Genomic DNA, 13,495 nt, shown 5'->3' with positions numbered 1-13,495 from the left:
AAAACTATAGAAAGCTTATGAAGGAAATTGAAGAAGATATAAATAAATGGAAAAACATTCCGTGCTCATGGAATGGAAGAATAAATACTGTTAAAATGTCAATATTACCCAAAGCTATCTACACATTCAATGCAATCCCAATCAAAATTGCACCAGCATTCTTCTCAAAACTAGAACAAGCAATCCTAAAATTCATATGGAACCACAAAAGGCCCCGAATAGCCAAAGTAATTTTGAAGAAGACCAAAGCAGGAGGCATCACAATCCCAGACTTTAGCCTCCACTACAAAGCTGTAATCATCAAGACAGCGTGGTTTTGGCACAAAAACAGATACATAGACCAATGGGATAGAATAGAACCCCCAGAATTAGACCCACAAAAGTATTGCCAGCTAATCTTTGACAAAGCAGGAAAGAATATCCAATGGAAAAAAGACAGTCTCTTTAACAAATGGTGCTGGGAGAACTGGACAGCAACATGCAGAAGAATGAAACTAGACCACTTTCTTACACCATTCACAAAAATAAACTCAAAATGGATAAAGGACCTGAATGTGAGACAGGAAACTATCAAAACCCTAGAGGAGAAAGCAGGAAAAAACCTCTCTGACCTCAGCCGCAGCAATTTCTTACTTGACACATCTCCAAAGGAAAGGGAATTAAAAGCAAAATTGAATTATTGGGACCTCATCAAGATAAAAAGCTTCTGCACTGCAAAGGAAACAATCAACAAAACTAAAAGGCAACCAACGGGAAAAGATATTTGCAAATGACATATCCGACAAGGGCTAGTATCCAAAATCTATAAAGAACTCACCAAACTCCACACCCGAAAAACAAATAATCCAGTGAAGAAATGGGCAGAAAACATGAATATTCAACTGTTAGTAGCAGAACTCTGTCGCCAAGTCGGGGAAGAGCCGGGGTTGGGGGCCTCGTCACCAGCCGCTGCCATTGGCCGAGTTGCCGGAGAGGGGCGCTCGCAGTTGTCGCTGGGGTCTGGCCTTGGCCGCGGCGGTTGGAGCGGTGGAGCCGGCGCGCCAGAGCAACCATGCAGCAACGGGCGCGGCGGGCGCGGGGGGCCCGGGGACCTGCGGGGATGCGTCTGATGCTTTGCTTCCTGCTGTTGAGCAGCTGCCCTGGGGGCTGGGACGCCATTAGTCCCCACGGTCAGGAGGAAAGCTGGGGGAAGGTCTGGGAAGTGGGGGCTGCGGGAGCGGTTGGTGCACGAAGCAGGGCGAACCGTGTCGGGTGGGTAAAGTCAGCAAGCACGGGGCAGGGACGGGGGGGGGGGGGGGCGGTTAAAAATCGGAAGGTGGCGGTAGGACGGAAGAGAAATGGGCCCCAGGGGAGATTAGGGGTGCAGCAGGAGGAATGGAGGTGACAGATCCCGGCCACGAAGCCACGGGAGAAAAAGCACGCGGAGGGCTAGGGTGGAGGTACCAGCGCTGAGGGGTAGACGGAAGGAGCCTGGCCGCAGGCATCCAGTCTTGACCTCGGGATGAGGCCTGACTGGAGCCAGGTGCCTGGGCTTACCCTCCTCCCTGGGGAGGTAGGTTGGGGGGGGGGGTCTGCGGGAGGACGCCTAGCCTTCCCCACAGCCGTGTGCCTCCCTCTCCACTTGTCCCCCGCGTCCTTGAACTTGGAGACCAATGCAGAGGGCTTCCCGCGGGCCTGGGGCTCTGCAGAGTGCTGGAAGGGCGCGGAGGGGAGTCAGGCCCTGTGCAGATGCCTGAACCCTTTCACCTCCTGGACTTCCCCCCACTCCCACCCCATCTACCTGGACTGAGGAGGGGTCTGTATGGTAGAAAAGTTATTCCTCACATTGTGTAGCTGGGTATACTGTGGCTTTCAGGATAAGAACCTGGGATCCCAAGGCTTAACAGTCTGAACCCAGCCCCCAGACTTTATACTTCCAAGGATTCTGGAAGTCTTTCCAACTCTCCACCCAGGAAGCAAACTTCTTCCCCCATCCCTACGCTGTCCGCCTGTCTGTCCATTCAAGTTTTGTAGCCCTCTGAGGCTCTGCTCACCTGTCCATCCACAGGCTGTCTCTTTGCCCGAAGACTCTGCTCTTACCTGGAAGTCTGTGCCAAGGGTGAGTGAGACCCAGAGGGTAAAGAGGAAAAGGTGTGATGGAGGGAGAGCTGATAACTGGGAAGGGGGGGGGGCGCCCACCTGAGCTTGATGGTGGAGAGGGTACTGCTTTTCTGCAACCAGGCCTTCTTGAAGGCTTTTGGCCAAGCTCCCTGCTAATGCCATTCTGTACCCTTAGAGGGACAGCCCCAGGTGGGCATGCAGCCACCCAGGTCCCGGCAAGGAGTCGTCGAGCTGGTCTTCCGATACTGGCAAGATGTGCTTCAGTGGCTCATGCCTCAAGGTGAGACCAGAAGAGCTGGAAGAGAGAGGCTGGGCTGTGGGATCCCCACCTTGACATTAAAAGCTCCTTCCACAGATTTCTCTGCCTGAACTTTTCTCTTCATCCTCACCTCTGGAGCCTCACCTGCTCAGACCCTGAGCAAGATGGGTGGTGGTCTCCCAGCCTTCGTGGGGAAGCTGTTGTCACTTGTCTTCTCTTTATTTTTAAAAAATATTTGTTATTTTTGAGAGAGAGCGCGTGCAAGTGGGGAGGTGGGGGTGGGGAGAGACAGAGGATCCAAAGTGGGCTCTGTGCTGACAGATGTCGGTGCATCGGGTCCTGCCCCACCAATGTTAGCCTCGAACTCACAAACCAAACCGTAAGATCATGACCTGAGCCAAAGTCAGACACTCAACTGACTGAGCCACCCAGGCACCCCTTACTTACCTTCTTTAGAGGAGCAGAGTAGAGGCAATTAGAAGTCCCTGGAAGAGTTCAACATCCATCTCCTTGGGACTAGCCCTATGCCCCTCTGCCCTGTGCTATCCGAGTGCTCAGGGCCAGGAATCATGGGGTCCCCAGTCAGAACCTCTCCCTCCCGTACACATATTCCAGACTCTGAATTGGGGGAGTAGACAGCTCAGAGTGTATGGCAGATAGAAGCATGACAGATGGGGGTGCAGAATGGGAGGGGATTCCTTGGGGAAACGTTTCTGATCCTCCTTGAAAGCCGGGTTTCATGATTGCAGGGTTCAGAAGGGAGATCTGCTTGGAGTTCGAATTACTGCTATTAATGATCATAGTGTATGATGTGCAAGCAATGCCTTAGAGTTTTAGGAACACTGCGTATGTCCTCCACTTCCATTTGGTCCTCATAACAGCACGATTGTTAAATTCACATTTGGCTACTTATCGCTCACCAAGCACCGTGCTAAGAAACTTACATGGATTACCTCCTGTAATTCTCTCAACAATGGTTCATCATTTCATGGATGAGAAAACTGAAGCTCGGCCAATTTAATTAAGCTCCCAGTTAATTAAGTTAAGGGTCACAGAACCAGTAAGAGCAGGGATTCCAGTGCCGAGGTGGGCAGAAGGCAAAGCCCTGTACCCCAGACCGTCTCTGGATGCCTCCAGTGCCCCGTGGCCCTTACGTACTTTACGGAAAGCAGAAATTCCAATAGCTCTCTGGTTTCTGGGGTAGGCCAATCCAACTGTCCCAAGTGTCAACTCACGCTCCTCCCTTTCTTTCTGCAGGACTGTTCTGGAAGGATGATGTCACTCAAGATGTAAAGACCCAGAAGATGGAGCACATACCCAGGCTCCACGCCTCAGAGACCTACATGAGGGATGGGTAGACAGCCTTTCCCACCAAAACCACCACGCTGAGGTGTGTGAGGCCTGTGGTCTGTCCACACTGCACGTGTCTGGAGCAACTGGGAAGGGAAGGAGTGTCAGGGATGCCAGTAGGAGCTGTCAGAAGTCCAGCGAGTAGAATGAAGAGAGAGCCTGTCTGGTTTCAGCCAGAAGCAATCCCATGATACCTTGGTGATGTCCACAAAGGGAGGGAATTGGGATGCATGGCTACTATGTGGTATCCCTGGCTTGGTCTTTGCCTTCTAGGGACAGGTGCAAAGGGAAACTCTAATTGTTGTTCCCTAAGGTGAGAGTCCCTCGGGGATTTTGAAATTCTTCATTTGGATATCATCTCTTTTCCTCTGGGCCTTTTTGCCATTTTCTCTTCACCCTTGACTCCTGTTTTCCTTCCCCTCAGAGCCCAGTGACCAAGGTGAGCAAGGAACAATGCTTGAACTCTAGAATGGTTTCGACGTCCTGAACCAAGCAAGAGATGACCAACCACAGCAAGGCCCCACTGCAGGTGAGGGCCTGTCCTTGTCCAGGAACGCTGAGCCCACCAAGGGCCTGTTTACAGAGGGAGACAGGGTGAAGGAGGGGATAGACATTGGTTGGTAAGGAATGATTTCACTGAGACTGATGGAGAACCTTCTGGAAGAGAGGGCCTGGAGGATGGAAAAGAACAGAACCAGCCCAATCTTCACCCTGCCACTGCCCAGCCGTGACCTTGGACACATTACCTAGGCTCTTCAAGTCCCTTCTTCCACATCTGTAAAATGGGAATGGTAATAAAGACAACCCTTCTGGTGTTGCTGTGTGGATCAAAGACAATATATGAAAAATGCCAGCGGTTGCTGGATTGAGGGGAAATTCTCCCTTTGCCCACTGGAGGGCGCCCCCACTTTCTCTCTCACAGACAGCTTTTCAAGGATTTCAGCAAGGGGCTGGGGGCCTGCAGTGGACTCTTGCTTTGTAAGATCAAGCACAGTCACAGAGCTTGAAGGGCCTGCAGAAATCTACTTGAGAGGTTTCACAACTTAAAAAATATATATGGGCTCCCTGGTTTTCTAAGAAAATCTTGCATATGACATGACTCTAAATCCTCACCTTGCCCATCCATCCATAGCCGTGTATCTGTATACATTTCTCCCTCTCTCTCTCTTCCAGTATACACACACACACACACACACACACACACATTTATACATACACATATAAACATAGATATGAAGATCCTTAAATGGGAGAGGAGTACCCAGAGCGCCTCACTTTCAGCCTCCCCCTTGCTCTTCTCAGTGGTGTGGAGGAAGTCACCTGGGAAGGTTCTCAGGCATCCCCTTGGCCCCTTGAGCTCTCTGGAGCCCAGGTAGAAAACTGCCCACCTCTTAGTTATCCATCCATCTTTACAGCTGAGAAACTGAGTGGGCAGGCATAGAGCAGGGCCAGACCAGGTCCCCCCACCAACCTTCCCCCACCGCAGCCCCACCCTTCCTCTCCGGGGTCCCCATAGAGGTTGGGCTGCTTGACACATCAGACTTCTCCACACTGAGGATAGCCTGAGGAGGTGACATTAGAACTTTGACCTAAAAGACATCCTGGAAGCAGCCGGGGGAAGATCTGGAGGAAGAATCCCCAAGGCAGAGAGAATTACAAATACAACTGCCCTCGGGTGAGATTGCAGGACTCCTTAGGAGAAAAAACAGGCTAATGGTAGCAGAACAGGCTCAGGACTACTCAGGTCTATAGACGGGTTTGGGTTTTGTTCAAAGTGTAGTGGGAAATCATCAGCAAGAGAAAGGCGATATGATTAACATTCTATAAAGACATAGTGACACTGCTGGAAAATGGATTATAAAATGGACAAGAGTAGAACCAAGTAGAACTGTCTGGGGCTACTGAGTTGTCCAGGTGGGATCTGGTGGTACCTTAGACGAAGATCGGGGCAGCGTTGCTGGGAACCTCTTAGCTGGACTCCATCCAGAGGCAGCCTGCACCTCAGAAGTGCTCTAGCCTTTTACCCCTTTCAAAAAAACTGGTCCCCATCTCTGTCACCATGGCAGCCAGCCCTCCTTAGCTTGGATTGGTTGCTGGACCGCATCATTGGTCCTGTGACTGACCCTGTGATGGGGACTGGTTGCCATGGTTCTATCAAGTGTGCAAACAAGGAACTGCCATTCTCCTTCAGGCTCAGGGGACCAACCAGCCCTGTGTCTAATGGAAAATCCCTTGAAGGAGATAGAATTAGAGATAGGGACCAGGGAAAGGCCTGTAGTCTGACAGTGCCTGAGTCCCTTGTCTCAAGGCTTATTCACATTAAGACTGCTATGGAGACTTGCTCTGAATTTGGTGGGGAGGGATGGGGACGGAAGTCAGTGTATTCATTAAAAATTCCTTGTTTCTTCCCATTTTAGGATGTCTTTGAGCTCTTCCCTAGTCTGAGTCACAAGTCACAACCTCGCAGCTGATTAAGACCTGAGGGGGAAACCTTCCATCCCCCACACCTTCCTGGTGCTCTCAAGAAGGGCAATTTCAGGGGGCACCTGGGCGGCTCAGTCGGTTAAGCCCCTGACTCTTGGTTTCAGCTCAGGCCATGATCTCATGGTTCGTGGGTTTGAGCCCCATGTTGGGCTCTGTGCTGACAGTGTGGAGCCTGCTTGGGATTCTCTCTCTCCCTTTCTCTCTGCCCCTGCCCTGCTCATGCTGTCTCTCTCTCTCAAAATAAATAAACTTTAAAAAAAAAAGGGGGGGGGCACCTGGATGGCTCAGTTGGTTAAGCATCTGACTTTGGCTCAGGTCATAATCTCACGGTTTGTGAGTTCAAGCCCTGCATTGGGCTCTCTGCTGACAGCTCAGAGCCTGGAGCCTGCTTTGGATTCTGTGTCTCCCTTTCTCTCTGCCCCTCCCCTGCTCATGCTCAGTCTCTCTCTCTCTCTCTCTCTAAAAAATAAATAAAAACATTTAAAAATAAAATAAACTATGGGGCGCCTGGGTGGCGCAGTCGGTTAAGCGTCCGACTTCAGCCAGGTCACGATCTCGCGGTCTGTGAATTCGAGCCCCGCGTCGGGCTCTGGGCTGATGGCTCAGAGCCTGGAGCCTGTTTCCGATTCTGTGTCTCCCTCTCTCTCTGCCCCTCCCCCGTTCGTGCTCTGTCTCTCTCTGTCCCAAAAATAAATAAACGTTGAAAAAAAATTTTTTTTTAAATAAAATAAAATAAAAAATAAAAAAAGAAGAAGAAGAAGGGCATTTTCAGGCTGACCCGAATTTGGATCAGGAGCATTAAAGCTGATTTTCAAGCAAACTCTTTCTACAGACTTGTCTGGAGGCAGGATGGGGAGGGTTTGGACCTGACGGGAGTCTCTGAGGTGAAAGAGCTAGGATCGGAACACAGGAAAAGTTGGGGTGTGGGGTTCAGAGAACACAGCCCTGGTTGCACCCAATGCATGGGTTCTGATCCCTTCCTCCCCCTACGGATTACTTCTAAGGCAGATGGACTCACAGCTGGAGGATCAGCCATCCCCACCCGCAGCCTTCAAATGTATCTTCTTGGTCTCCCTTCCTTCCATTCCTGGAAGGAAAGTCTTCCTTCCAGACCTTGGGTCTGCAAGGCCTGGGACCTTGGTCTGCCTTTGAGGTCCATGGCACCATCTGAGCATTGGGGTCCCCTACAGAGCAGTTACGCCAGCCCCAAACCCAAGAACCCACACAGAATTCTGTGACTAAATGCTTTGCACATTTAAAGCTCTGATACCCTGTGGTCACTTTGCCCTGGGGAGAGGGGGACCAGCCACCATTGCTCAATCCAACCGAACTCCAGACATCTCATGCCTCAAGCTTTGTATTTCTCACAGCGCCTAGCTCATTTGATCCTCACAGATGGGAACACAGGGGAAGGTGCCAATCCTACTGTCTTAGTGTGTTCAGGCTGCTGTAACAAAATACTGTAAACTGTGTGGTTTATCAACAACAGAAATTCATTTCTCACAGTTTTAATTTTTTAAATGTTTAAATTTAATTTTTTAATGTTTATAAATAATGTTATAAATGAATTTTCTTTCTTGCTTGCTTTCTTGCTTTCTTGCTTTCTTGCTTTCTTTCCTTAAGCCCTTGAGGGTTAAGGTTTCAAAAATACCCCTGGAATGTTAGGTTTTTTTTTTTTTTTTACCACATATTAAAATAGTTTATTAAGGGGTGCCTGGGTGGCTCAGTCAGTTGAGCATCCAATTTCAGTTCAGGTCATAATCTCACAGTTTGTGGGTTCAAGCCCCATGTCAGGCTCTATGCTGACAGCTCAGACCCTGGAGCCTGCTTCAGATTCTGTGTCTCTGTCTCTCTCTGCCCCTCCCCAACTTGTGTTCTGTCTCTCTCTCTCAAAAATAAACATTTAAAAATTAAATTAAAAAACCCAGTTTATTAAAGCTTTAATAATCCAGCAGTACAGTTCATTCATAAACAAGGGGGGAAGGGAGGGAGATAAAGACAGAACCAAAAACAAAGAGACAGAGAGATACCAAAGAGCAAAAGAAAACCCTAAAACATTAACATTAAAGATCAGGTTCAGGGTGCCTGGGTGGCTCAGTCAGTTGGGCGTCTGACTTCAGCTCAGGTCATGACCTCACAGTTCGTGAGTTAGAGCTCCGCATCGGGTTCTGTGCTGACAGCTCAGAGCCTGGAGCCTGTCCCAGATTCTGTGTCTCCCTCTCTCCCTGCCCCTCCCCTGTGTTTCTGTCTCAAGAATAAATAAACATTAAAAAAAAATTTTTTTAAAGATCAGTTTCAGTACATTTCCCCTGTTTCCATGAGGGTTTACTGAATTTGAGTAAATCTTAAATAGGTTTTGTGAAATAAACCTATTTGGTGGGGTGAATTTGTAACCTGAAGTTAAACAAAAACAACATATTCTATCCTTTTGACCACAATAATTGATCAAGGATGAACACATGACACAATGTGAACATGAGTCATCCAGAGGCTTTCGTTCCTGACACTGGGGAAGAGAAGTAATTAAAAACTGAAGGAATGTAAATGCCTCAACACAACACAAAAACAATGTCCAATGTCATTAGTGAACAAAGGCATGAAAATTAAAAAAAAAAAAAACAATTGAAGAGATATATTTTTTAATTATGAAGCTAGATTTTGAAGGATAAGTAAGTGTACAAAAGAAGAAAGACACAAAACACAAGGAATATTGAAAATAGTATTGCGTATTTTTAAAACTGCCAAAAAATAACATTCACCTCTTGTTTTTGTTTGTTTGTTTGTTTGTTTTGCACATGATAAGTTACTAAGTAAATGGTTGCATGGAAATTACTGTCAGCTCGAAATGTCTTTTTTCTTTCACAATAATAACATTTTTTACTTAATATGTGGATATTCAAAAGAAAGACTACATTTCCCGGTGGCCTACCACCAAAATTCTAGTCAATAGGTGGAAATATTATGTGGCAACTCTGGCAAAATCTTTGTCAAAGACAGATTGTACTGAAAAAAATTAAATAGACAAGAAAATCTTTATTCAAGACTGTTGCAATAAGGAAGAGATATTGAAATCAACTCCATTGATTGAAACAAAAGGCAGGAGGTTTCTTAAGCAATGGAGTCATTTTTAATATTTATTTATTTATATTTATTATTTTTGAGAAGAGGGGAGGGGCAGAGAGAGAGGGAGAGAGAGAATCCTAATCACTGGGCTGACAGTGCTGAGCTTGACATGGAGCTCAATCCCAGGACCATGCTATGACGACCTGAACCAAAATCAAAACTCGGAAGCTTAACCTACTGAGCCACCCAGGTGCCCATGAATGGAGTAGTTTCTAAACAGTGGAGTAAGTAGTGAAAAGTGGTAGAGGACAGGACTTTATTGGGGACAGGTTGATCTCTGGGATGTGTTAAGCACATTGAATCATTCCTGAATTTGCAGATACTTTTCTCTGTGATTAGGCCATCTGTGTTTCCTAACTAGTGTTCATCAAAGTTAGGTTCCTAAGCTCCCACAGATACTGGGAAATAGGGGCACTATTTTTTTTTTAATTTATATATGAAATTTATTGTCAAATTGGTTTCCATACAACACCCAGTGCTCATCCCAAAAGGTGCCCTCCTCAATACCCATCACCCACCCTCTCCTCCCTCCCACCCCCCATCAACCCTCAGTTTGCTCTCAGTTCTCAACAGTCTCTTATGCTTTGGCTCTCTCCCACTCTAACGTCTTTTTTTTTTTTTCCTTCCCCTCCCCCATGGGTTCCTGTTAAGTTTCTCAGGATCCACATAAGAGTGAAACCATATGGTATCTGTCTTTCTCTGTATGGCTTATTTCACTTAGCATCACACTCTCCAGTTCCATCCACGTTGCTACAAAAGGCCATATTTCATTCTCATTGTCACGTAGTATTCCATAGTGTATATGAACCACAATTTCTTTATCCATTCATCAGTTGATGGACATTTAGGCTCTTTCCATAATTTGGCTATTGTTGAGAGTGCTGCTATGAACATTGGGGTACAAGTGCCCCTATGCATCAGTACTCCTGTGTCCCTTGGATAAATTCCTAGCAGTGCTATTGCTGGATCATAGGGTAGGTCTATTTTTAATTTTCTGAGGAACCTCCACACTGCTTTCCAGAGCGGCTGCACCAATTTGCATTCCCACCAACAGTGCAAGAGGGTTCCCGTTTCTCCACATCCTCTCCAGCATCTATAGTCTCCTGATTTGTTCATTTTGGCCACTCTGACTGGCGTGAGGTGATACCTGAGTGTGGTTTTGATTTGTATTTCCCTGATAAGGAGCGACGCTGAACATCTTTTCATGTGCCTGTTGGCCATCCGGATGTCTTCTTTAGAGAAGTGTCTATTCATGTTTTCTGCCCATTTCTTCACTGGGTTATTTGCTTTTCGGGTGTGGAGTTTGGTGAGCTCTTTATAGATTTTGGATACTAGCCCTTTGTCCGATATGTCATTTGCAAATATCTTTTCCCATTCCGTTGGTTGCCTTTTAGTTTTGTTGGTTGTTTCCTTGGCTGTGCAGAAGCTTTTGATCTTCATAAGGTCCCAGTAATTCACTTTTGCTTTTAATTCCCTTGCCTTTGGGGATGTGTCGAGTAAGAGATTGCTACGGCTGAGGTTAGAGAGGTCTTTTCCTGCTTTCTCCTCTAAGGTTTTGATGGTTTCCTGTCTCACATTCAGGTCCTTTATCCATTTTGAGTTTATTTTTGTGAATGGTGTGAGAAAGTGGTCTAGTTTCAACCTTCTGCATGTTGCTGTCCAGTTCTCCCAGCACCATTTGTTAAAGAGACTGTCTTTTTTCCATTGGATGTTCTTTCCTGCTTTGTCAAAGATGAGTTGGCCATACGTTTGTGGGTCTAGTTCTGGGGTTTCTATTCTATTCCATTGGTCTATGTGTCTGTTAGGTATTTCTTAGCCTCCATATTGTGTTCATCCTTTCTGTCCTTATTTGGGGTTATTGAAACACTTTCCAGTATTCTATTTTAATGTAACAATTGTGTTTTTTATTATCTTTCTGTACTTTTTAAGTGATTGCTCTGGGGATCTGAGTATATACATTTAACTTGTCTCTCTCTCTCTCTCTCATCATAGCAGAGAGCCCAATGAAAGGCTCAAACTCATGAAGCATGAGATCATGACCTGAGCCAAAGTTGAATGCTCAACCGACTGAGCCATCCAGGTGCCCCTCTCACAGTTCTAGAGGCTGGGAAGCCAATGAGGTGCTGGCAGAATCGGTGTCTGGTGAAGACCTGCTTCCGGGTTCACAGACAATGTCTTTCACTGTGTACTCACATGGTGGAAGAGGGACAGATCTGTATGGGATTTCTTTTATAAGGGTACTAATCCCATTCATGAGAGGTCCATCCTTAAGACCTAATCACTTCACAAAGGCCCCACCTCCAAATACTTTCTTATCACCTCGAGGGTTAGGATTTCAACATATTAATTTTGGGGGCACACAAACATTCAGACCATAGGATCTGCTTACTTATAGAACCCAGGGAAACTAAGACACCCTCCTCTGGCAATACAGGCTTACTCACGCTTCCAATGTATGTCCTATCCCCTGCATCTGTGCATCTAAGGACATAACTAAACATAATGCTCAACATATTTACCTATGCCTGGTTTTTTTTTTTTTTACTTTATTTATTTATTTTGAGAGTGAAAGAGAGAGAACATGATCAGGGGAGGGGCCGAGAGAAAGAGAGAGAATGCCAAGCAGGCTGCATGCTGTTAGCACAAAGCCCGATGCAGGGCTCGAACCCACAAACTCTGAGATCATGACCTGAGCTGAAGTCAGATGCTTAACCAACTGAGATAGCCAGGCACCCCTATACCTAGTTTTTATTAGCTAGATTGACCCCTACCACCTACCCTACTTTTCCTCATCTTACATTCACTGTGTCTGGCCACCACAATTCATGGTTCCTGCCTCAAGGCAACTGAAGCTTAGGGAAGTAAGACATACATATAACATATTCATGTAATAGATATTTATTGAACACCTGTGTAGCACACCATGCAGATGCCCTGCTTCATATCCCCTGCCCCATCTCTGAGTTCATCTGTGAACTGCAGGTAGACAGTGTCTATATAAGCTGACAGCTTCCCACCTCAAGCTGAGACTCTACTTCTTGTCCTGTGGGTATTCTGGAATGCTAGAGAAACTTGCCTACCTGTGCTCAAGACAACTCTGAGATGTCTTGGAATTAACACTTCCAGAGGCAGTTAAGGATTGAGTTTAGCAGATATATATTCCTGCAGATCCATCCCTGGTGGGGTAAATCTGAGACAAGTTCTACACAGATCCTCAGGGGTCCCCAACAGGGTTCATTCCCAGTTGCCCATTGTGATGGTTAATTTTATGTGTCAATTTGACTGGGCAAAGGGGTTCCTAGATAGATGGTAAAACATTATATCTGAGTGCGTCTATGAGGATGTCTCTGAAAGAGAACAGCATTTGAATTAGTAGATTGAGCATAGAAGATGCCCTCATTAACGCGGGTGGGCATCATCCAATCTATGGAGGACCCAAACAGAACAAAAAGGTGGAGGGAGGGTGACTCTGCTCTCTGCTTGAGCTGGGACATATGTCTTCTCCTGCCCCTGGACATCAGGACTCAGATTGGAACTCATATCATCCGCTCACCTGGTTCTCAAGTCTTGGGACTCAAACTAATTTTATTCTATTCTATTTTAATTTAGCAATTGTATTTTTCATTATCTTTCTATACTTTTCAAGTGGTTGCTCTAAGGATCTGAGTATACACATTTAACTTTTCACAGTCTGCTTATGATCTTACCATTTTGAGCCAAATGCAGAGATCTTACTAGCATATGTTCCTTCCCTCTCTGGCTTTTATGTTGCAGCTGTCGATTAGAATCAGTTACATCTACATACATTTGAAACTCTATCAGACACTGTTAATAACTTTTGCTTTGAACCATCAAACATATTGCAAGTAATTCGAAAGGAGAAGAATGTATTTACCCAGATAGTTCCTATTTTGATTACTGTCTCCATTCTTGATGTTCTGGATTTCCTTCTGAAATCATTTCCTTTTTATCTGAAGAATTTCCTTTAGCAATTCTTTAGAGCAGGTCTGCTGGCTACAAATTAGTTTTTCTCCATCTTTGTTTCACCTTCGTTCCTGAAGTATATTTTGCTTGGTATAGAATACTGGGTTGACAGCTCTTTTCTTTTACTACTTTTAAAATGTTATTCCATTTCCTTCTGTCCCCCATAGATCATAATGAAAAATCCACAATCATTTG

The 13,495-nt window shown here is 46.1% G+C and overlaps 1 protein-coding gene across 1 annotated transcript; it reads left to right on the top strand.

The window, feature by feature from the left end:
- Positions 1–1,005: 1,005 nt before the first annotated feature.
- On the top strand, positions 1,006–4,528 carry LOC121031108 (receptor-type tyrosine-protein phosphatase-like N). Its single transcript, XM_040476351.1, has 5 exons — positions 1,006–1,169; positions 2,048–2,098; positions 2,276–2,380; positions 3,617–3,749; positions 4,134–4,528. The coding sequence occupies exons 1-4, from the start codon at positions 1,052–1,054 to the stop codon at positions 3,715–3,717; spliced, it is 375 nt and encodes a 124-aa protein (XP_040332285.1). The 5' UTR covers positions 1,006–1,051; the 3' UTR covers positions 3,718–3,749; positions 4,134–4,528.
- Positions 4,529–13,495: the final 8,967 nt, after the last annotated feature.

The sequence above is a fragment of the Herpailurus yagouaroundi genome, unplaced genomic scaffold (genome assembly GCF_014898765.1).
Source record: "Herpailurus yagouaroundi ecotype Mexico unplaced genomic scaffold, PumYag 140, whole genome shotgun sequence".
NCBI lineage: Eukaryota > Metazoa > Chordata > Mammalia > Carnivora > Felidae > Herpailurus > Herpailurus yagouaroundi.
This window is presented reverse-complemented; position numbering and strand designations above follow the sequence as displayed.

Excerpts from the sequence above, each read along its gene's own strand:
- LOC121031108 (XM_040476351.1), top strand. The coding sequence starts at position 1,052 with ATGCAGCAACGGGCGCGGCGGGCGCGGGGGGCCCGGGGACCTGCGGGG. Across the intron at positions 2,099-2,275 it reads CCTGGAAGTCTGTGCCAAGG|AGGGACAGCCCCAGGTGGGC; the intron begins GTGAGTGAGACC and ends CTGTACCCTTAG. Across the intron at positions 2,381-3,616 it reads TCAGTGGCTCATGCCTCAAG|GACTGTTCTGGAAGGATGAT; the intron begins GTGAGACCAGAA and ends TTCTTTCTGCAG.